This window comes from Oncorhynchus tshawytscha, linkage group LG12 (assembly GCF_018296145.1).
Source record: "Oncorhynchus tshawytscha isolate Ot180627B linkage group LG12, Otsh_v2.0, whole genome shotgun sequence".
NCBI classification, from domain to species: Eukaryota; Metazoa; Chordata; class Actinopteri; order Salmoniformes; family Salmonidae; genus Oncorhynchus; species Oncorhynchus tshawytscha.
Genome location: NC_056440.1, coordinates 13,116,001 through 13,140,819, shown reverse-complemented (window position 1 = coordinate 13,140,819; position 24,819 = coordinate 13,116,001). Strand labels below are relative to the sequence as shown.

Here is a 24,819-nt window from a genome sequence, read left to right as displayed (position 1 = left end):
CCTGTTATCCTCCCCTGGTGTCAGTGTGACAGACCCCACCGACCCACCATCCTCCCCTGGTGTTGGTGTGACAGGCCCCACAGATCCACCATCCTCCCCTGGTGTTGGTGTGACAGGCCCCACAGACCCACCAACCTCCCCTGGTGTCAGTGTGACAGGCCCCACAGACCCACCATCCTCCCCTGGTGTTGATGTGACAGGCCCCACAGACCCACCATCCTCCCCTGGTGTCAGTGTGACAGACCCCACAGACCCACCATCCTCCCCTGGTGTTGGTGTGACCGGTACAACAGACCTGTTATCCTCCCCTGTTGTTGGTGTGACAGGCCCCACAGACCCACCATCCTCCCCTGGTGTCAGTGTGACAGGCCCCACAGACCTGTTATCCTCCCCTGGAGTGTCAGTGTGACAGACCCCACAGACCCGTTATCCTCCCCTGGTGTCAGTGTGACAGGCCTTGATGGCACGTCTCTCACTTCTCCTAAAGGATCCTTGCATGAGTTTCACATAAAGGACTTTGCTCTGAGCAAGAGGAGATAAAAGCTATTGAAGTTTTCAATCACAACTAATCCTGTGAAGAGTTACTATTTCTTTTCAAAAGTTTTCCTTATTAGATATATCATACTCTTTGGGTGGGCAACCAGAGTTTTAGATGTATGACAAAAGTTTGGCAATAATCCCAAGAGTTGCTACTTTGCCGTGAGCGATTAACGAGCATACAGTCACACCACGTAATGCTCAAATGCAATGGCTCTTTCTCAGAATAAAATACATCTTGTACATTTAATATGGAAGCCGGCACAGTAACCCGACTTTGCAAGTGACTGCCAAGCTGTCAAGGGGAAAGAGACTGACATTTTGTGGGACGTTATGTTCTGTTTGTTATGTAAGTCTGAAGTTGACATTGGAAACTGTCACTAAACAGTCCTGTTATACACAATGGTACAGAAAATTCATGCAGCATTAACATTGTCATGAGTTATGACCCTGACCCTGACGGCTGTGCAGCAAACATGTTCTCTTCTCCCCACGGTAATCTGTCAACTGCACCCACATAAAAACACACACATGGTTTTACCATCATATCAAATGGAGTCAGATAGTGATCATCAGTTCATGGAGTCTGTGAAGGAAGAAACCAAATGGAAAAAGTGATAAATTAGATCCAAAAACTGGTTTCACCGTGTCAAATGAATGGATTGTGTTAAGAGGTGTCATCAAATCAAATCAAATCAAATTTATTTATATAGCCCTTCGTACATCAGCTGATACCTCAAAGTGCTGTACAGAAACCCAGCCTAAAACCCCAAACAGCAAGCAATGCAGGTGTAGAAGCACGGTGGCTAGGAAAAACTCCCTAGAAAGGCCAAAACCTAGGAAGAAACTTAGAGAGGAACCAGGCTATGTGGGGTGGCCAGTCCTCTTCTGGCTGTGCCGGGTGGAGATTATAACAGAACATGGCCAAGATGTTCAAATGTTCATAAATGACCAGCATGGTCGTATAATAATAAGGCAGAACAGTTGAAACTGGAGCAGCAGCACGGTCAGGTGGACTGGGGACAGCAAGGAGTCATCATGTCAGGTAGTCCTGGGGCATAGTCCTAGGGCTCAGGTCCTCAGAGAGAGAGAGAGAGAAAGAGAGAATTAGAGAACGCACACTTAGATTCACAAAGGACACCGAATAGGACAGGAGAGGTACTCCATATATAACAAACTGACCCTAGCCCCCTGACACATTAACTACTGCAGCATAAATACTGGAGGCTGAGACAGGAGGGGTCAGGAGACACTGTGGCCCCATCTGAGGACACCCACAGACAGGGCCAAACAGGAAGGATATAACCCCACCCACTTTGCCAAAGCACAGCCCCCACACCACTGGAGGGATATCTTCAACCACCAACTTACCATCCTGAGACAAGGCTGAGTATAGCCCACAAAGATCTCCGCCATGGCACAACTCAAGGGGGGGCGCCAACCCAGACAGGATGACCACATCAGTGAATCAACCCACTCAGATGACGCACCCCTTCCAGGGACGGCATGAGAGAGCCCCAGTAAGCCAGTGACTCAGCCCCTGTAATAGGGTTAGAGGCAGAGAATCCCAGTGGGAAGAGGGGAACCGGCCAAGCAGAGACAGCAAGGGCGGTTCGTTGCTCCAGAGCCTTTCCGTTCACCTTCCCACTCCTGGGCCAGACTACACTCAATCATATGACCCACTGAAGAGATAAGTCTTCAGTAAGGACTTAAAGGTTGAGACCGAGTTTGCGTCTCTGACATGGGTAGGCAGACCGTTCCATAAAAATGGAGCTCTATAGGAGAAAGCCCTGCCTCCATCTGTTTGCTTAGAAATTCTAGGGACAATTAGGAGGCCTGCGTCTTGTGACCGTAGCGTACGTGTAGGTATGTACGGCAGGACCAAATCAGAGATATAGGTAGGAGCAAGCCCATGTAATGCTTTGTAGGTTAGCAGTAAAACCTTGAAATCAGCCCTTGCTTTGACAGGAAGCCAGTATAGAGAGGCTAGCACTGGAGTAATATGATACATTTTTTGGGTTCTAGTCAGGATTCTAGCAGCCGTATTTAGCACCAACTGAAGTTTATTTAGTGCTTTATCCGGGTAGCCGGAAAGTAGAGCATTGCAGTAGTCTAACCTAGAAGTGACAAAAGCATGGATTAATTTTTCTGCATCATTTTTGGACAGAAAGTTTCAGACTTTTGCAATGTTACGTAGATGGAAAAAAGCTGTCCTTGAAATGGTCTTGATATGTTCTTCAAAAGAGAGATCAGGGTCCAGAGTAACGCCGAGGTCCTTCACAGTTTTATTTGAGACGACTGTACAACCATTAAGAATAATTGCCAGATTCAACAGAAGATCTCTTTGTTTCTTGGGACCTAGAACAAGCATCTCTGTTTTGTCCAAGTTTAAAAGTAGAAAGTTTGCAGCCATCCACTTCCTTGTCTGAAACACATGCTTCTAGCAAGGGCAATTTTGGGGCTTCACCATGTTTCATTGAAATGTACAGCTGTGTGTCATCCGCATAGCAGTGAAAGTTAACATTATGTTTTCGAATAACATCCCCAAGAGGTAAAATATATAGTGAAAACAATAGTGGTCCCAAAACAGAACCTTGAGGAACACTGAAATTTACAGTTGATTTGTCAGAGGACAAACCATTCACAGAGACAAACTGATATCTTTCCGACAGATAAGATCTAAACCAGGCCAGAACTTGTCCGTGTAGACCAATTTGGGTTTCCAATCACTCCAAAAGAATGTGGTGATCGATGGTATCAAAAGCAGCACTAAGGTCTAGGAGCACGAGGACAGATGCAGAGCCTCGGTTCGATGCCATTAAAATGTCATTTACCACCTTCACAAGTGCCGTCTCAGTGCTATGATGGGGTCTAAAACCAGACTGAAGCATTTCGTCATGATTGTGTCATGATGCCTGTATCTAAACCAAAGTAGATTGTTTTAAGATGATTCTATACATCAGTTGGCGTCTCTATAAGCTACAATATGAGATCCTAAACCTAGCATGAAAGTGCATCTTTGTAGCTCTGTGGGCTGATACAGTCCTAATGTTAGCCTTGGGGTACACTGAGCCAATGGCCACCATTCCCCGTACAAATGATGTCATTTTGTTAGTTGTATGCATAATATGCATAGTATTTTGCCAATGTGTCATGCATATGAACTCAGTGTAGTGCCTTTATATGGATGTAAACTCGGCCCTAATGTCACCTTCGGCCACATGACAAAACACAATGCCCAAGGACCTCTGAGGGGCCAAACTGTATCGCTCTCTCTAACAGTAACCAGAGAATGTGTGTTAGAATAAGACTGTTGCAGCCATTTTTGGCATCTAAACTCTGACGCTATCTATATGGATGTATGATCTCTGTGGCTACTTGTTGTTCAGAGTGAACTCTGATGACACTGTATGGAATCAGCTTTTATATTACAGATAGATTGTAGGTTATATCAATTTCATTTCTAATCCCCCTTATTTTCTTTTTTTGTTAAAAATACTTTCCCCCCTTACCCTTCCATCCCGACCCTAATTGGAGTAAACTAATGGACAGCAATACACACAGTTATTTCGCTCACATCTACGGCATCTGTAGTTAAACAATTATACATATAATCCTAATTTCCTCTTTCTTCAAGGGCTGGATTTGCACTCACAGCGGCCAATCCGACATTCATTCTGATTTTAACTCCAACCCTCCGACGTCCACAGATTAAACCATCTTTCCCAGTACAATGCCATTTCGCTATTTCCTTTTACAATATATCCCTCCATTTTACTATAATGTCTTACAAAGGTCCTGAACCTCCCTATTTGTACAATTGATTCTGATATTGCCTTAATAATAAATACTGATATTTCCCATTTACTGATCATAGATTTTCAGATCCTCTAACATTGGACATCTTAGTTTTAATACAGTACCTTCGGTTTTGCCTGTGGATTGGTCAACAATTGATTTTGAATATTAACAAGTCAGATATGGTATAAAGGGAATGGAGGTTTGTTGTTCTCCATCTTCTCCTGTTTCTGGTCCACGGAGGAAGGTTGTATGATCAATACTCATTTCCTAGAGCATCTAGACATCTCTTTGTTCATGTTTTGTCTTATATGTCTAGATTCATATCTTGTAATGATTTTTAATGCTTTGTATGTTAAGTTTATGCCTTCTATAATGTATCATTCATTTTACAAAGTTATTAAATCATACTAGCTTTGATATTCGCTTCTCATAACCATTCCTAGATATTAGTCAGCTAAATGCATAATACTTGATTGCACATGGTTTTACAATAATATCAAATGGAGTCAGATACTCAGGTTTATCAAATGTAGATTTCAATATGATTTATGACTACATTGTTACGGAGCAGACATCATCGTGTCTTGTCTATACAAAAGTAAAACAAGCAGGAACCCCCCTTGAGGTTCCTGAGAGAGCAACAACGGAAGTAAGAAGTCCATTCAAGCAGCAGCGAGGGATAAAAACAACTGATTGACACTGAAGGGATTAACAAAAAAGAAAACATACATTGACCTGTTTGAAAGAGAGGTAATGATAGAGTCGCAGAGGCACACAAGGTCTCATTTGATGACATGGAGTCTGAGCTTGCTAAACATATCAATAATTTCGTGAACCAGTTTCATGGGCTTAGTAGCTTCAAATGCAGAGAAGTTGCCTATGAATTGGCACATCGAAACAACATCCCAAACCCAGGCAAGTGTTCAAGAAATAGAAAGGTAAGTGACATTGAACAGAGATAACTACAAAACATTAAGAACACCTTCCTAATATTGAGTTAACCCCCACCCCCTTTTCCCTCAGAACAGCCTCAATTTGGCGGGCATCAAATCAAATCTTATTGGTCACATACACATGGTTAGCAGATGTTAATGCAAGTGTAGGGAAATGCTTATGCTTCTAGTTCCGACAGTGCAGTAATATCAAACAAGTAATCTAACAAATTCACAACGACTACCTTATACACACAAATGTAAAGGGATGAATAAGAATATGTACATATAAATATATGGATAAGCAATGGCCGTGCGGCATAGGCAAGATGCAGTAGAAGTGGCCAGAGATTTGAGTCTGTATGTTGGCAGCAGCCTCTCTATGTTAGTGATGGCTGTTTAACAGTCTGATGGCCTTGAGATAGAAGCTGTTTTTCAGTCTCTTGGTCCCAGCTTTGATGCACCTGTACTGACCTCGCCTTCTGGATGATAGTAGGGTGAACAGGCAGTGGCTCTGGTGGTTGCTGTCCTTGATGATCTTTTTGGCCTTCCTGTGACATTGGGTGCTGAAAGTGTCCTGGAGGACAGGTAGTTAGCCCCCTGTGATGCATTGTGCAGACCGCACTATCCTCTGGAGAGCCTTGCGGTTGAGGGAGGTGCAGTTGCCGTACCAGGTGGTGATACAGCCCGACAGGATGCTCTCGATTGTGCATCTGTAAAAGTTTGAGTGTTTTAGGTGACAAGCCACATTTTTTCAGCCTCCTGAGGTTGAAAAGGCGCGGTTGCGCCTTCTTCCCAACTCTGTCTGTGTGGGTGGACCATTTCAGTTTGACCTTCTCCGCTACTGTCCCGTCGATGTGGATAGGGGTGTGCTCCCTCTGCTGTTTCCTGAAGTTCAAGATCATCTCCTTTGTTTTGGTTGATTTTGAGTGAGAGGTTATTTTCCTGACACCACACTCCAAGGGCCCTCACCTCCTCCTGTAGGAGGTCTCGTCGTTGTTGGTAACCAAGCCTACTACTGAAGTGGTCTGCAAACTTGATGATTGAGTTGGAGGCGTGCATGGCCATGCAGTCATGGTTGAACAGGGAGTACCGGAGAGGGCTGAGAACGCACCCTTGTGGGGCCCCAGTTTTGGCACTACAAGGTGTAGAAAGCGTTCCAAAGGGATGCTGGCACATGGTGACCCCAATGCTTCCCAAAGTTGTGTTAAATTGGCTGGATGTCCTTTGTGTGGTGGACCATGATACACACGTGAAACGGTTGAGCATGAAAAACCCAGCAGCATTGCAGTTTTTGATACCCTCAAACTGGTTCGTCTGGCACCTACTACAATACCATGTTCAAAGGCACTTAATCTTCTGTGTTGCCCAGTCATCCTCTGAATGGCACACATACACAATCCATGTCTCAAGGCTAAAACATCTTTCTTTAACCTGTTTCCTCACCTTCATCAACACTGATTGAACGGAATTGAACAAGTCTCATAAATAAGCGTTTTTACTGAATTCACCTAGTTTATATCTGAATGTAGGCATACATTTAAGATTTACAATATATACCACACCTCCATACCATGAATTAAACTTTGACCTACCAGCACATTCACCCACTGTCACAGTACACCAACACCCACTTACCTACTTTTTATTATTAACATTTTAGTCATTTAGCAGATGCTGTTATCCATAGCAACTTACAGTTAGTGCATTCATCTTAAGATAGCTATGTGAGACAACCACATATCGCAGGAAGTCAATGTTACCTCATTAAAGTAGAATCAGAGCTAGGAAGGGGAATTGTCGAGGGGGTTCGAGGTGAGGTGGATTTAAGATACTGTTTTTAAGAGGCTGGGTTTCAGATGTTTTTGGAAGATGGGCAGGGACGCCGCTGTCCTTTCTTCAGGGGGAAGCTGGTTCCAACATTGGGGTGCCAGGACAGAGAAGAACTTGGCAGAGTAGGAGCTGCCGTCCCGTAGGGGTGGGAGAGCCAAGAAACCTGATGTGGCAGAGTGGAGTGCTCAGGTTGGGGTGTAGGGTTTGAGCATAGCATGAAGGTAGGGGGGGGGGCAGTTCTTCTTGCTGTACCGTAGGTAAGCACCATGTTATTGCAGTGGATGCGAGCTTCGACTGGAAGCTAGTGAAGTGTGCAGAGGAGTGGGGTGACATGAGAGAACTTGGGAAACCAGGCCTTCTAGGTCATTTGCAGGGGTTTGATGGCACAAACGGGAAGCGGTTCAGCTTGAGGAGATGGGCCGACATCCAAGTTGAGATTTCTGCCAGGCACGCAGAGATGAGTGTAGTCACCTGGGTGTCAGAAGGTGAAAGTAGAAAAGTTGTTGTGTGTTATCCACATAGCAATGATAGGAGAGACCATATGAGGATATGACGGAGCCATGTGACTTGGTATATAGAGCCTGAGACGCGCAGCCCTGAGAGGGTGGAGAGGAGGATCTGATAGAGCCTGAGACGCCCAGCCCTGAGAGGGTGGAGAGGAGGATCTGATAGAGCCTGAGACGCCCAGCCCTGAGAGGGTGGAGAGGAGGATCTGATAGAGCCTGAGACGCCCAGCCCTGAGAGGGTGGAGAGGAGGATCTGATAGAGCCTGAGACGCGCAGCCCTGAGAGGGTGGAGAGGAGGATCTAAGGGTTCACGGTATCAAAGGCAGCGGATAGATCTAGGAGGATGAGAACAGAGGAGAGAGAGTCAGCTTTGGCAGTGCAGACAGTCTCCGTGATACAGATGAGAGCAGTCTCGGCTCAGTGACCAGTCTTGAATCGTGACTGGTTAGGGTCAAGAAGATGGTTCTGATAGAGATAACGAGAAGGAGTCAGCACGCTCAGGTGTTTTGGAAATAAAATAAAAAAGGGATACAGGTCTGTAGTTTTTGACATCAGGTGAGTCGAGTGTTGGTTTCTTGAGGAGGAGAGCAACTCGAGCCATTTTGAAGTCAGGGGTGACGCGGTCAGTGGTCAGGGATTGATGTCGTAATTTTTTGGGAATGAGATGTTCGATGAGCAGGTGTCCACATACCTTTGGTCATGTATAGTATGTATGTATGCATGTAAGGATGGCTGGGGCAGGCCAGTATTACAGGGGTTGCATACTCTGGTTGAAAACAACAGGGTTGAAGAGAGGTGATTCTCCAAGTCACAAGGCATGATAAGGTGAGAATGGTAGTGAGGAATGGGAGAAGGTCTTGAGAGATGGTCTGGAGAAGGAAGGAGGGGATGAGATTGAGCGGACAAGTTGTCGGGAGCGAAGACCTCAATAGTCACAGGATGTCATCTGGAGAGAGAGGGGAGAAAGAGGTCAAGGCGGAGGGGAGTTCTTTGTGTGTGAGACTAGTGGACTCAATTTGTTAATATAGCTTATGTAGAGTGACTGGGAATAAAGACGAGCTCATGAATTTCATCTATGCATCAGCGGAGGCAGACACTTTGAGTGACTGGACATAGCTTCTGTTCTTCTCGGTAATGTATGTCACATGCTCTCAGTACTTATATTTGTTCTCATGAGGTTGTCAGCACATCTCTGATGATATATACCAGAATACCATAATATACCAGTATTGTATGCAACTTTCGCATTGTTTGAGTGATTTCAGAATACACTTATGCTTCTGGCTTGGTTGCAGTTGTAACTGCAAAGTTATTGGAGGCTGAAGAGTTCTTTCAGAGGAGTGTTTGATAGGTGCAGTAGGTGTCTGCATAGAAATGAGCAGGTGCCTTTAGTGGATGTGTTTGTGTATATTGTACCTTAATCAATAAAGGTTATGTGAATCAAAGATACTGAAAAATCCAACCTTATCTCCCCCTCTCCTATCTCTTCTTCTTCTTCTTCTTCCCCCTCTTCATCTCAGCTCCCAGTGTCACGTTTTGGATCAGTGCAAAGGTCAGATGGCTGCAAAACAGTCTCTCTCTCTTCATCTCCCTCCACCCTCGCTTTCTCTCCATGCCTCTCTCTCTCTCTCTCTCTCTCTCTCTCTCTCTCTCTTTGTCCATGCCCCTGTCTATCTCTTTCTCCATCCCCCTGTCTCTCTCTCTTTCTCCTTCCCCTGTCTCTCTCTCTCTTTCTCCATCCCCCTGTGTCTCTCTCTCTTTCTCCTTCCCCTGTCTCTCTCTCTCTTTCTCCATCCCCCTGTCTCTCTCTCTTTCTCCTTCCCCTGTCTCTCTCTCTCTTTCTCCATCCCCCTGTCTCTCTCTCTTTCTCCATTCCCCTGCCTCTCTCTCTTTCTCCATCCCCTGTCTCTCTCTCTTTCTCTATCCCTCACTCTCTCTCTTTCCGACTTTCTCCATCCCTCTCCATCTCCATATTTCCATCTCCATATCTCCATCGCTCTCTCGGTCTGTCTCTTTCTCCCACCCCCATGTCTCTCTCACTCTCCCTTTTTCCATCCTGTCTCTCTCTCTCTCTCTCCATCCCCTGTCTCTGTCTCTCTCTCTTTCTCCACCCCCATGTCTCTCTCTCTCCATCCCCTGTCTCTGTCTTTCTTTCTTTCTCCATCCCCCTGTCTCTCTCTCTTTCTCCATCCCCCTGTCTCTGTCTCTGTCTCTCTCTCTTTCTCCATCCCCTGTCTCTCTCTCTTTCTCCATCCCCTGTCTCTCTCTTTCTCCTTCCCCTGTCTCTCTCTTTCTCCATCCCCTGTCTCTTTCTCTCTTTCTCCATCCCCTGTCTCTCTCTCTCTTTCTCCATCCCCCTGTCTCTCTCTCTTTCTCCATCCCCCTGTCTCTCTCTCTTTCTCCATCCCCATGTCTCTTTCTCTTTCTCCATCCCCCTGTCTCTCTCTCTTTCTCCATCCCCCTGTCTCTCTCTCTTTCTCCATCCCCCTGTCTCTCTCTCTTTCTCCTTCCCCTGTCTCTCTCTTTCTCCATCCCCTGTCTCTTTCTCTTTCTCCATCCCCCTTTCTCTCTCTCTTTCTCCATCCCCCTGTCTCTCTCTCTTTCTCCATCCCCCTGTCTCTCTCTCTTTCTCCTTCCCCTGTCTCTGTCTCTCTCTCTTTCTCCTTCCCCTGTCTCTCTCTCTTTCTCCATCCCCCTGTCTCTCTCTCTTTCTCCATCCCCATGTCTCTATCTCTTTCTCCATCCCCCTGTCTCTCTCTCTTTCTCCATCCCCCTGTCTCTCTCTTTCTCCATCCCCATGTCTCTCTCTCTCTTTCTCATTCCCCTGTCTCTCTCTCTTTCTCCATCCTCCTGTCTATTCAATTCAAGGGGCGTTATTGGCATGGGAAACATGTGTTAACATTGCCAAAGCAAGTGAGGTAGATAATATACAAAAGTGGAACAAACAATAAAAATTAACAGTAAACAGTACACATACAGAAGTTTCAAAACAATAAAGACATTACAAATGTCATATATTATATATATATATTTATATATATATATATATATATATATATATATATATATATATATATATATATACATACATACAGTGTTGTAACAATGTACAAATGGTTAAAGTACACAAGGGAAAATAAATATGCATAAATATGGGTTGTATTTACAATGGTGTTTGTTCTTCACTGGTTGCCCTTTTCTTGTGGCAACAGGTCACAAATCTTGCTTTTGTGATGGCACACTGTGGAATTTCACCCAGTGGATATGGGAGTTTATCAAATTTGGATTTGTTTTCGAATTCTTTGTGGATCTGTGTAATCTGAGGGAAATATGTATCTCTGATATGATCATACGTTGGACAGGAGGTTAGGAAGTGCAGCTCAGTTTCCACCTCATTTCGTGGGCAGTGTGCACATAGCCTGTCTTCTCTTGAGAGCCAGGTCTGTCTACGGCGGCCTTTCTCAATAGCAAGGCTATGCTCACTAAGTCTGTACATAGCCAAAGCTTTCCTTAAGTTTGGGTCAGTCACAGTGGACAGTCACACTGTCAGTCACAGTTTGGGTCAGTCACACTGCCACTGTGTACTCTCTGTTTAGGGCCAAATAGCATTCTAGTTTGCTCTGTTTTTTTGTTAATTCTTTCCAATGTGTCAAGTAATTATCTTTTTGTTTTCTCATGATTTGGTTGGGTCTAATTGTGCTGCTGTCCTGGGCTCTGTAGGTGATGGCTTTGTTATGGAAGGTTTGGGAATCACTTCCTTTTAGGTGGTTGTAGAATTTAATGGCTCTTTTCTGGATTTGGATAATTAGTGGGTATCGGCGTAATTCTGCTCTGCATGCATCATTTGGTGTTCTACGTTGTACACAGAGGACATTTTTGCAGAATTCTGCATGTAGAGTCTCAATTTGGTGTTTGTCCCATTTTGTGAAGTCTTGGTTGGTGAGCGGAGCCCAGACCTCACAACCATAAAGAGCAATGGGCTCTATGACTGATTCAAGTATTTTTAGCCAGATCCTAATTGGTATGTTGAAATTTATGTTCGTTTTGATGGCATAGAATGCCCTTCTTGCCTTGTCTCTCAGATCGTTCACAGCTTTGTGGAAGTTACCTGTTGCGCTGATGTTTAGGCCATGGTATGTATAGTTTTTTGTGTGTTCTAGGGCAACAGTGTCTAGATGGAATTTGTATTTATGGTCCTGGTGACTGGTCCCACGACCCTGTATGAAGAAATGTGTGTGTTTTTTGCCAATTTTAAACCGCACACTTGTTGTTTGTGTACATGGATTTTATAATGTCGTATGTTTTACCCCCAACACCACTTTCCATCAGTTTGTATAGCAGACTGTCATGCCAAATTGAGTCGAAGGCTTTTTTGAAACAAAGCATGAGAGACTTTGCCTTTGTTTTGGTTTGTTTGGTTGTCAATTAGGGTGTGCAGGGTGAATACATGGTCTGTTGTACGGTAATTTGGTAAAAAGCCAATTTTACATTTGCTTAGTACATTGTTCTCATTGAGGAAATGTACGAGTCTGCTGTTAATGATAAGGCAGAGGATTTTCCCAAGGTTACTGTTGACGCATATTCCACGGTAGTTATTGGGGTCAAATTTGTCTCCACTTTTGTGGATTGGGGTGATCAGTCCTTGGTTCCAAATATTGGGGAAGATGCCAGAGCTAAGGATGAGGTTAAAGAGTTTTAGTATTGCCAATTGGAATTTGTTGTCTGTATATTTGATCATTTCATTAAGGATACCATCAACACCATAGGCCTTTTTGGGTTGGAGGGTTTTTATTTTGTCCTGTAACTCATTCAAGGTAATTGGAAAATCCAGTGGGTTCTGGTAGTATTTAATAGTTGATTCTAAGATTTGTATTTGATCATGTATATGTTTTTGCTCTTTATTCTTTGTTATAGAGCCTCTCTCTCCATCTCTCTCTCTCTCTCTCTCTCTGTCTCTCTCTCTCTGTCTCTCTCTCTGTCTCTCTCTCTGTCTCTGTGTGTGTGTATGTGTGTGTTCCTGTAGGGATGATCGACTCCTCCACAGCTTTAGAGTCTCTCCTGTCAAGCGTCCTTTCCCAGGCTGGGCTTGCCAACCCTGACGGCTGTGTTTCCCTATTTGTCTCCTAGCTGGAGAAGAGGAGAACAGGAGAGGAGGAAAGGAGCCCTGCAGTGGTGGGCCTTCCTCCCAACACATCACTCTCCCTGTCTCCCTTTCTCCTCCCCATGCCAGCTAGTGCTCTAGTGGCCCAGACACAGACACCCACAATGCTCTCTGCTCTACCAAGAGCCTGGGTGGACCAAAACCAACAAGATGTGCTATTGGAGCTCTGCTCTGTGTGGCACCGTCTTCAGTTAGAGCAGTGAATCGGTAGTGTTGTAAACACTCAAGGCTTTCTAGTGGTAAGGCTAGAAAAGTAGGTTATGAAAGTAATACTTTGTTTCTACATATTTGATCAAATCTCATGAGTAAATTCTTTTAGGCACTCTTTGAGTTCTAAGAATCAGAATTACACGCAAAGACATTTGGAATATTAGCAAAGCCAAGGCAGGTAGAGGACTTTGAATCATGTAGACAGACATCTTGACAAGTTTGGTTAGCGAACAATATGTTAGTCTGTCTTCCTTCAGTCTCAATCTGCTGTGTGTTTCCAACACCCAGATGGTGTCCCAAATGGCACGCTATTCGCTACATAGTGTACTACTTTTGACAAGAGCCCTATGGGCCCTGGTCGAAAGTAGTGCACTATATAAGAACATGGGTGCCATTTGGGACGCATTCCCTGCCTCTTTATTTTACAGTCCCCTCAGTTATTTTCATCTGCGCTGCCTGAGTGTTTTATTAGCCCTGGTCCATGTAAAGCAATAAAAAGCAATTGCTTTTACATTTGGAACAATCAATAAATCATCAGTGATTGTGAGGCACGGTGTTGCAGCAGCTCGGTTCTCCCCAATTGTTCTCCGTCTGGATGGTATGATTCATGTGTTTCGTTTTGGGTTGAGATTTGCCTGTAATTATCTCGATTATATTGCCGTGGTTTGGGACTATACCTGCATCCCAAAGGGCAGCCTATTCCCTATAGAGTGCACTACTTTTGACCAGAGCCCTATTCACCTTGGTCAAAAGTAGTGCACTAGAAAGTGTATAGGATTCCATTTGGGATACTAACCTTTATGGGTGATTCCACAGAAGTGGTGTAATTTGCTGTCCTACCCCAAAAAATGTCTTCAAAAAACAAACAGTTAAGTCTCTAAACATAGGACATACTGTTAAATTAATATATTGTTAAGTCATTGTTTATACAACTATTCCTATTGAGTGGTGGCTGTCCCACACCCTGACTCCTAAACCATGGTCGAAAATAAAACAATTCCTGATTTTTGTAATATTTTTAACACTGTTATTTAAATAGATAATCTTGAGTTGTTCTATAACTACACTGAACAATACTCATCTAATTAGTAGCTTCGTTCATTTTTTAAAACATCTTAAAAAAACAACACTATCTCACTAACACAAATTTATAGAATGTAGAATGAATTTTCATTTTACTAGGCAAGTCAGTTGAGACACAGTAGCCAGTATACACTTTCTCAAAATAGTTCCAATAAATGTAAAATAAATCAAGAAATGTCTTATTCATTAGTGTGGGAAAAATAGGATATATCTTTTTTTCAAACCATTAATTTGCACCACTTCTGAAGAATCACCTATATATCAGAGGTGTTGGGACCTCCACAAGGCCGTAACATTGTAGCATTCTGGATAGTCTTCCATGATTTATTATCAAGGGCTTGGTCCATGGAAGTCAAGGGTTGCACCTCAAATGGCATCCTACTCCCTATATAGTTCACAACTTTTGACCAAGGGGCCCGCAAGGCTCTGGATGGGTCCCCTTATCAAGAAGTAGTGTACTACATACGGAATATGGTGCCATTTGGAACGCACTTCAGATTCTGTTCTCTCTCTACGCTCCGAATCAATACTCGTCATTTAGTAGGAACACAACAGTGTTAGTGTGTACATGTCTCTCTGTGATTCACTTTGTGAAACAAGGACATTTAATTTAGCCTTTTATTTGAGTTCAGGCTTAACAGCCTCGACATATAGTCTGCATCCTTAATGGCACCCAATACCCTCTGGTCAGAAGGAGTCCATTACATAAGGAATAGGGTGCCATTTGGGATGCTGAAATAAGATCCCATTAATATCACTCCTTCCTCTTGAAACACTCATAACGCTTTGAAAATGGCGCCTGCAAAAATATCCTGCCATGAAAGCAGGTCTGCTCTGTCACTCATCTTTTTTTTTTCATTCAACACAACAGTTAGTTATTCAAATAAGTTTTTGAGTCCAGACCAATTACATCATTACAGCTTTGACTCACAGGCCTCCATAGAATCTCTCTCTCTCTCTCTCTCTCTCTCTCTCTCTCTCTCTCTTTCTCTCTCTCTTTCTCTCTCTCTCTCTTTCTCTCTTTCTCTGCCTCCAAAATGGCACCCTATTTCCTATGTAGTGCACTACTTCTGACTAGAGCTCTATGGTGCCTAGTGAAATGCATATAGTGAACATTTTGGACTGTCAGAGTTAAAGGGGGTGGCCCTGAGGTCCTATCTCACAGGAGCTAATTACTACATAACCATCAGGCACAGGGCATGCTGTGCTCAGCTGGAACAGAGTTTTTAATTGGTCCAACCTTAATTGGCTCATTGGACTCTGAGACAAATTGAATGCAGCAGGCTGCGACAACATGCTGGGTTGATATGGACAGACAGGCAGTTGGCAACACTCAGGTAGCCAATTTTATTGTGCAGATTTTGACAAGATCACAACATCTCCCACAGCATGGGTGCTTAGTGAAGTAATTTTGGACACAGAGATCAGTTACAAAATGGATATGGAAATAGAATCATGTGTGGATAGATTTGAATTAATGTATTCAATGTGTCCCATGGTGAGCTTACCCCACCACAAACATTAACATATCGCTTTAGGATGTTGGCTAATATATGTCAACTTAGCTGAAGATTCTCAGGCTCTCTGGCTTCCAGTGTGGATCCACCAGTGAGAGAAAGGAGAGAAAGAGTCAATAGCTAAGCAGTAATTGATTAATGCATTAATTGGTTAAATGGGTGCTAATGATTGGGGGGGTATTCCTCCTCAAAGGATTTTTTTCCGCTCCAGTTAATTGTGTAAATGAACCAATTATCTCTGATAGCAACCGCTAACTGGCTCTACAATACTGTGCTTTGCTCTCCTCCTTGCTTCAGTGTATCTTTGTTTTTGTTTTTCATTCATCTTGACCAGTGAGGTCAGTGGTGAAAAAAGTGCCCAACTGTCACACTTGAGTGAAAGTAAAGATACCTTAACAGAAAATGACTCAAGTAAAAGTGAAAATCACCCAGTAAAATACTACTTGAGTAAATTTTTAAAGTATTTGGTTTAAAAATATACTTAAAATTCCTTATATTAAGCAAACCAGACGGCACCATTTTCTTGTATTTTTTTATGTATCGATAGCCAGGGGCACACTCCAACACTCTGACATCATTTACAAATTAAGCATTAGTGTTTAGTGAATTCGCCAGATCAGAAGCAGTAGGGATGACTAGGGATGTTCCCTTGATAATTGCGTGAATTGGACCAAGGTAATGAGTACTTTTGGGTGCCAGGGACAATGTATGGAGTAAAAAGTACAATATTTTCTTTAGGAATGTAGTGAAGTAAAAGTTAAAGTTGTCATAAATATAAATAGTAAAGTACAGATACCCCAGTAGTACTTTTACTTAAGTACTTTATATCACTGCGCGAGGGTTATTCTTGTATCCCGGGCCACTGCCTTGCCTCTGTGGAGAACATCTGCAATTCTTCCCCCAGGTATTTTAGGACATTCTAATGACCCTCTTTGGCCTTGGCAGTTGTGCACGTGGGCAAATTATCACATCTACCTCAACTGTGTGTGTGTGTGTGTGTGTGTGTGTGTGTGTGTGTGTGTGTGTGTGTGTGTGTGTGTGTGTGTGTGTGTGTGTGTGTGTGTGTGTGTGTGTGTGACGAAGGAGGCAACGAGAAATACTGACAAGCAATGTGGTTTATTAATCAAATGAGTTAAATACAAAGTATAGCCTGAGAAAATAAACCTAAAATAAAAAAATAGAAACACTTTATAAATGAATTGAAATGAAAAACTTTAGTAGTGAAATTCCGCACGGACATCCTTTACCAGAACATAGCCGGCTTCCATGCTGCAGACATAGTGTCGGTGTGGTGACACCGATGCGATGGTTTGTTGACAACTGTAGCATTTTAGCTAAGCCTAACCCAGCTATGGACAGAAGTGACTGTACATAGCAAGTTAGGAGAACTAACGCAGCAGGTTAGGATAATTAACATAGCAGTTAGGGATAATTAATGTAGCAGGTTAGGAGAAAGAGGTTGAGGTTGGGAAAAGGGTTAGGGTTAGCTAAAATACTACAATTACAGATACAACTGTTAAGAGAAACCTTTGAAGAAACCTTTCTACAGAGGGTTCTACACGGAACCCAAAATAGTTCTACCTGGAACCAAAAAGTGTTCTCCTGTGGGGACATCCGAAGAACCCTTTTGGAACCTTTCTTTCCAAGAGTGTAGCCACAAGCTAGCCACAAGCGTACAAACCATCAGTATCATAATACTGATAACTCTGCAGAAACACAGAGGTACACAAGACAATATACAGAACTTGAATGATTGTTGACAATAATAACAATAACAATAATGGTAAAGGATAAAGTTAGATGATGAAGATAAATGATACCAGTGACTGGTACAACAAACTGTAAGGCGTGCACTCGACATAGAGAAACTTTGATAAATGTCAAGACTGTAATTCTGCATTTCTGTAATAATGTTTTATATGGGACATAAGAAACAAAAGCTTTGTGTAGTGTCGTTATTTATATACTACATGTATAGTGTCAAAGTGAGGGTCAAATAAATCATTGATTGAGTATATTTGTTTAGCATGTTTTTTAGTTTGTGTGTGTGCTGGGGGAGGATAGGGACTGGTGGAAGAATAGAGGAGCAACATGGAAACCTGTTCCAACGGGGCAGGGGGCGTTAAACAATGCTTTTGGGACATGAAAATGTCAGTGCATTGACATTACTATGTGATTGGTTCTCTTCCTATCCTGGATAATGACATCCTTTGTGTGCAGTCATGCAACCTCAGACGTCATTTCAACATCTAGTTTTGATTTACATTTGATTGAGTTGTCAACTAATGTGAATTCTCTGTGAAATCAACAAACCCATGAGGCTATTGAAGGTTAAAAGTTGGGTGGAAAAATATTGATGACTTTTTGCAAATCCAATCAGTTTTGCAAGTTGATTCAACATCATCACATTGTTTTTTATTATTTATTACGGGGAAACAACATTGATTCAACAAGTTTGTGCTGAGTGGGATGTCGTGCACACACACAAGAACACACAGACTGTCACGCCCTGGTCTTAGTATTTTGTGTTGTGTTTGTGTATTGGGGTTTTTCATAGGTTTTGGGATTGTGGCTTAGTGGGGTGTTCTAGCAAAGTCTATGGTTGCCTGAGGCGGTTCTCAATCAGAGGCAGGTGATTCTCGTTGTCTCTGATTGGGAACCATATTTAGGCAGCCATATTCTTTGAGTGTTTTGTGGGTGATTGTTCCTGTCTCTGTTGTCACAAAATAGGCTGTATAGGTTTTCACGGTCCGTTTGTTGTTTTAAGTTATTTCATGTATCGTTCATCTTCCATTAAAGAACATGAGTAACCGCCACGCTGCATTTTGGTCCGCTTCTCCTTCGACGGAAGAAAGCCGTAACACAGACAAACATTTCGGAATAAGTAAAACTACAACTGATATGTACATTACCTTTCAAAGGTTTGGGGTCACTTAGAAATGCCCTTGTTTATGAAAGAAAATAAATCTGTCCATTAAAATAACATCAAATTGATCAGAAATACAATGTAGACATTGTTAATGTTGTAAATGACTATTGTAGATGGAAACGGCAGATTTTATAAATGTTTGTTTTGTTTGATAATGTCCCTCGTTATGACCAAAAACCTCCTTTTTTTTGTGTTTTGTACAGTAATCCAAATGCTCAAGGCACGTACACTAAGGTATTTTTAAAAAAGTACAATAAAAGTTATTAGAAACATGCCAAAAGATGTTTTAAATCAATCCTCCGGTTGTTTTTGTCATAAATAATCAATAATATTTCAGCCGGACAAAAGCTTCGTCAATAGAAAAAGAGAAACAAGAAAGGCGCGTTCCCGATCAGGCCCATGTCTGGAAATTACCACTGGCCACTGATTGCAAGTGTTGTATATCCCTAATTTTCAGAGTAAAAGCCTGAAACAATGCCTAAAGACTGGCCACATGTAGAAGAAGCCATAGAGCTCGTGAACTGGGTCCTAAGTTTTTGTATAGTGGATAGGCTTTCAATGGAAAAATAGCCTTTCAAAATAATAGTACTTCCTGGTGGATTTTCCTCTGGTTTTCGCCTGCCATATAAGTTATGTTATACTCACAGACATTACTTATTAAATTTAGAGTGTTTTCTATCCAAATCTACTAATTATATGCATCTCCTATCTTCTGGGCCTGAGTAGCAGGCAGTTTAATTTGGGCACGTTTTTCATCCAAAATTCTGAATGCTGCCCCATACCCTAGTGAAGTTAAACAGCTTGGAAAATTCCAGAAAACTATAGCATGGCTTTAGAAGCTTCTGATAGGCAAATAGACATAATTTGAGTCAATTGGAGGTGTTCCTGTGGATGTATTTCAAGGCTTACCTTCAAACCCAGTGTCTGTTTACTTGACATCATGGGAAAATCAAAAGAAATCAGCCAAGACCTAAGAAAATAAATTGTAGACCTCCACAAGTCTGGATCATCTTTGGGAGAAATTTCCAAACACCTGAAGGTACCGCGATCATCTGTACAAACAACAGTACGCAAGTATAAACACCATGGGATCACACAGCCGTTATACCGCTCAGGAAGGAGACGCGTTCTGTCTCCTAGAGATGAACGTACTTTGGTGCGAAAAGTGCAAATCAATCCCAGAACAACAGCAAAGGACCTTGTGAAGATGCTGGATGAAACGGATACAAAAGTATCTACAGTATATTCACAGTAAAACGAGTCCTATATCGACATAAAGGAATGAATATTATGTGGATATATTGAAGCAACATCTCAAGACATCAGTTAGGAATTTAAAGCTTGGTCGCAAGTGGGTCTTCCAAATGGACAATGACCCCAAGCATACTTCCAAAGTTGTTGCAAAATGGCTTAAGAACAACAAAGTCAAGGTATTGGAGTGGCCAACACAAAGCCCTGACCTCAATCATATAGAACATTTGTGGGCAGAACTGAAAAAGTGTGTGCGAGCAAGGAGGCCAACAAACCTGACTCAGTTACACCAGCTCTGTCAGGAGGAATGGGCCAAAATTCACCCAATTTATTGTGGGAAGCTTGTGGAAGACTACCCCAAATGTTTGACCGAAGTAAATCAATTTAAAAGCAATTGCTACCAAATACTAATTGAGTGTATGTAAACTTCTGACCCACTGGGAATGAGATGAAAGAAATAAAAGCTGAAATAAATAATTTTCTCGACTATTATTCTGACATTTCACATTCTTAAAATAAAGTGGTAATCCTAACTGACCTAAAACAGGGAATTTTTACTCAGATTAAATGTCAGGAAATACTGAAATACAAAATGTATTTGGCTAAGGTGTATGTAAACTTCCGACTTCAACTGTAGATATTCCATTAAATATTAGCCGTTTCCAGCTACAGTAGTCATTTACAACATTAACAATGTCTACACTGTATTTCTGATCAATTTGATGTTATTTTAATGGACCAAAAAACTAGCTTTTCTTTTAAAAACAAGAACATTTCTAAGTGACCCTAAACTTTTGAAAGGTAGTGTATGTGTCCAAGACAGCATTATTTACCAAGACAGCATTACTTATCAAGACAACATTACTTACCAAGACATCATTACTTGCCAAGACATCATTACTTACCAAGACAACGTTACTTACCAAGACAGCATTACTTACCAAGACAGCATTACTTACCAAGACAGCATTACTTACCAAGACAGCATTACTTACCAAGAGAGCATTACTTACCAAGAGAGCATTACTTACCAAGAGAGCATTACTTACCAAGACAACATTACTTACCAAGACAACATTACTTACCAAGACAGCTTTACTTACCAAGACGGCATTACTTACCAAGACAACATTACTTACCAAGACAACATTACTTACCAAGACAGCATTACTTACCAAGACGGCATTACTTACCAAGACAGCATTACTAAGCCCCATTGTGAATTCTATCAACATGTTGAAATGAAATGCTGGATACGGTACGATAGCAATACCAATATCTATTCCTCCAGGAGCTGAGAACCAATACCGTAGAATCTCACTGAACTGGAGACTGGCATCATTGATGAGGAGAAAGTGCCTGAGGGTATTTCAAAATCTGATATGAATCAAAACTTTAGTTCGATGCTGAATAGGAAACACATCCATTCCCCGTGTGGAATAAAACAACAAATCAGATGTCTGTATGTTTCCAACTTTCCATACACCATCAATACTGAATGAAAGCCTTCTCACGACCATTCAGAAAACTGTGGCCCATTGGCAACCTCAGTCTTGACAACTGTAAAAAGGGACAGTACAAGGCCTAGGACATGAACTAAAGGAGAAAAACCTTGTGAAAGCTGAAAGTTTTTTGTTCATAGTAGAATGTAAAAAAAAGTTGTCACCTTGGCTTTGGTGGGATTCCAGCTGCATTCTCCATCTCCATAGAAACAAGGACACAGACCACATTGCGGAGGAACAGGTTATAGAGTTATACTGCTGTCACAACGTGACCATTTTGGGTGTATATCGTGCCTCCCCCCTCCCTCCCTCTCTCACTCTCTCTCCCACCACAGGTTTAATTACCACATGTCATAAATACCATGTAGAAACTTGGGGTTTGGCAGGATTGAGGGGAAAAAAACACTGAGAGAACAAAAATCTTCTCTAGCCAAAACTCCTAATCCCCAAAATTGGAGAATTAAACAATATTTCTCTTTTTGAGAATGTTGGAATGGTCCGTGGGTATTTAAAGAACAATCTGTCAAAGTTATTTTATTAAGACATTGCGCTGGAGGAAATGGCAGCAGTTTTACAGGCGACCAACTAATTGTGCTATTATGTGTTCTTTTTCGCGGTATTTGTTACTTATTTTGTACATAATGTTTCTGCAACCATATCTTAAGGCAAAAAAGAGCTTCTGGATATCAGGACAGCGATCACTCACCTCGGATTAGACAAAGATTTTTTCTCCAACAAACAAGATGCACAAGACATCCTCCAAACACCCGGCAGGGCCGACATCCACGTTATTTGCAAGAGGAAGCGACGCAGTTACTGAGGACAAAGAGCCGGATGCCTCGTGAGGACCCAGAGAAGGTGAGTGGGAAACTGCCATTACTGTCAATACTACTCGCCAATGTGCAATCATTGGACAATAAAATCGACAAGGTACGATCACAAAGATCCTACCAACGGGCATCAAAAACTGTAAAATCCTATGTTTCGCGGAATCGTGGCTGAATGACGACATGGATATTCAGTTAGCAGGATACACGCTGCACCCCGGCAAGATAGAACAGCACAGTAAGACGAGGGCGGGCGACCTGTGCATATTTGTAAACAACACCTGGTGCGCGGAATCAATGGAAGTCTCTAGATTTTGCTCGCCTGAAGTAGAGTATATTGTGATAAATTGCAGGCCACTACTTACCTAGAGAGTTTTTAGCTATACTTTTCGTGGCTGTTAATTTACCACCACAGACAGATGCTGGCACTAAGACCGCACTCAGTCAGCTGTATTAGGAGATAAGCAAACAGGAAACCACTCGTCCAGAGGCGGCTCTCCTGGTGCCGCCTCTGGGCCTCCTACTCTTAACTTAAATCAGTTCTACCAAATTTCCATCAGCATGTTAAATGTGCAAACAGAGGGAAAACAATTCTAGATCACCTGTACTCCACACACAGAGACGTGTACAAAGGTCTTCCTCGCCCTCCATTTGGTAAATCCGACCACAACTCTATCCTCCTGATTCCTGCTTACACAAGCAAAAATTTAAGCAGGAAACACCAGTGGTCCTTAAAAAAGTGGTCAGATGGAGCAGACGCTAAACTACAGGACTGTTTTGCTATCACAGACTGGGACATGTTCCGGGATTCATCCGATGGCATTGAGGAGTACACCACATCAGTCACTGGCTTTATCAACAAGTGCATCGAGGACGTCGTCCCCACAGTGAATGTATGTACATACCCCAACCAGAAGCCATGGATTACAGGCAACATTCGCACTGAGCTAAAAGGTAAAGCTGACGCTTTCAAGGTGCGGGACTCTAACCTGGAGGTTTACAAAAAATCCCGCTATGCCCTGCGACGAACCATCAAACAGGCAAAGCGTCAATACAGGGCTAAGAAGATTTAATCATACTACACTGGCTCCGACGCTTGTCTTATGTGGCAGGGCTTGCAAACCATTACAGACTACAGAGGGAAGCACAGCTGCGAGCTGCCCAGTGACATGAGCCTACCAGACGAGCTAAATCACTTCTATGCTCGCTTCGAGACAAGCAACACTGAGGCATGCATGAGAGCATCAGCTGTTCCAGGCGACTGTGTGATCACGCTTTCCGTAGCCGACGTGAGTAAGACCATTAAACAGGTCAACATACACAAGGCTGCGAGGCCAGACGGATTACCAGGACGTGTGCTCCGGGCATGTGCTGACCAACTGGCAGGTGTCTTCACTGACATTTTCAACATGTCCCTGATAAAGTCTGTAATACCAACATGTTTCAAGCAGACCACCATAGTCCCTGTGCCCAAGAACGCAAACGCAACCTGCTGAAATGACTGCAGACCCATAGCACTCACGTTTGTAGCCATGAAGTGCTTTGAAAGGTTGGTAATGGCTCACATCAACACCATTATCAACAAAAACCCTAGACCCACTCCAATTTGCATACCGCCCAAACAGATCCACAGATGATGCAGTCTCTATTGCACTCCACACTGTCCTTTCCCACCTGAACAAAAGGAACACTTACGTGAGAATGCTATTCATTGACTACAGCTCAGCGTTCAACACCATAGTACTCTCAAAGCTCATCACTAAGCTAATTATCCTGGGAATAAACACATCCCTCTGCAACTGGATACTGAACTTCCTGACGGGCCGCCCCCAGGTGGTAAGGGTAGGCAGCAACACATCTGCCTGGCTGATCCTTAACACTGGAGCTCCCCAGGTGTGTGCTCAGTCCCATCCTGTACTTCCTGTTCACCCACGACTGCATGGCCAGGCACGACTCCAACAGCATCATTAAGTTTGCAGACGACACAACAGTGATCACCGACAACAACGAGACAGCCTATAGGGAGGAAGTCAGAGTCCTGGCCAGGTGGTGCCAGAATAACAACCTATCCCTCAATGTAACCAAGACAAAGGAGATCATTGGAAGGAAAATGAGGACCGAGCACGTCCCCATTCTCATCGACAGGGCTGTAGTGGAGCAGTTTGAGAGCTTCAAGTTCCTTAGTGTCCACATCGACAACAAACTAGAATGGTCCAAACACACCAAGACAGTCGTGAAGAGGGCATGACAAAGCCTATTCCCCCTCAGGAATCTAAAAAGATTTGGCATGGGTCCTGAGATCCTCAAAAGGTTCTACAGCTGCAACATCAAGAGCATCCTCACCGATTGCATCACTGCCTGGTACGGCAACTGCTCGGCCTCTGACCGCAAGGCACTACAGAGGGTGGTGCGTACGGCCCAGTACATCACTGGGGCTAAGCTGCCTGCCATCCAGGACCTCTACACCAGGCGGTCATATCGGTTTCGTCCACCAGGGTCTTTTCCTTGTGTCATGTTAGTACCCAATTTATTTACTAACATACCTACTTGTGTGTGTTTATGTAATTCTGTGATTTGATTAGTTAGTAGGTAAATAAATAATTAAACCAATTTGTATATTGCTGATTCATGATCTAGGCTAGGGTTCGTGCAGTATCCAAGGGTTTGCGACGTTCAGTAATGAGACTGATGAGGTAATAAAATGAATTAGCAACTATTTTGATAAGATAT

The 24,819-nt window shown here is 42.9% G+C and overlaps 1 protein-coding gene across 1 annotated transcript in view; it reads left to right on the top strand.

Moving 5' to 3' along the window:
• Positions 1-409, top strand: part of LOC121847897 (collagen alpha-5(IV) chain-like) — a 122,638-nt gene extending 122,229 nt beyond the window's left edge. Inside the window, exon 15 of the mRNA XM_042331156.1 lies at positions 327-409. Within this exon, the coding sequence (XP_042187090.1) occupies positions 327-409 (83 nt within the window). The remainder of the gene's footprint in view (positions 1-326) is intronic.
• Positions 410-24,819: the final 24,410 nt, after the last annotated feature.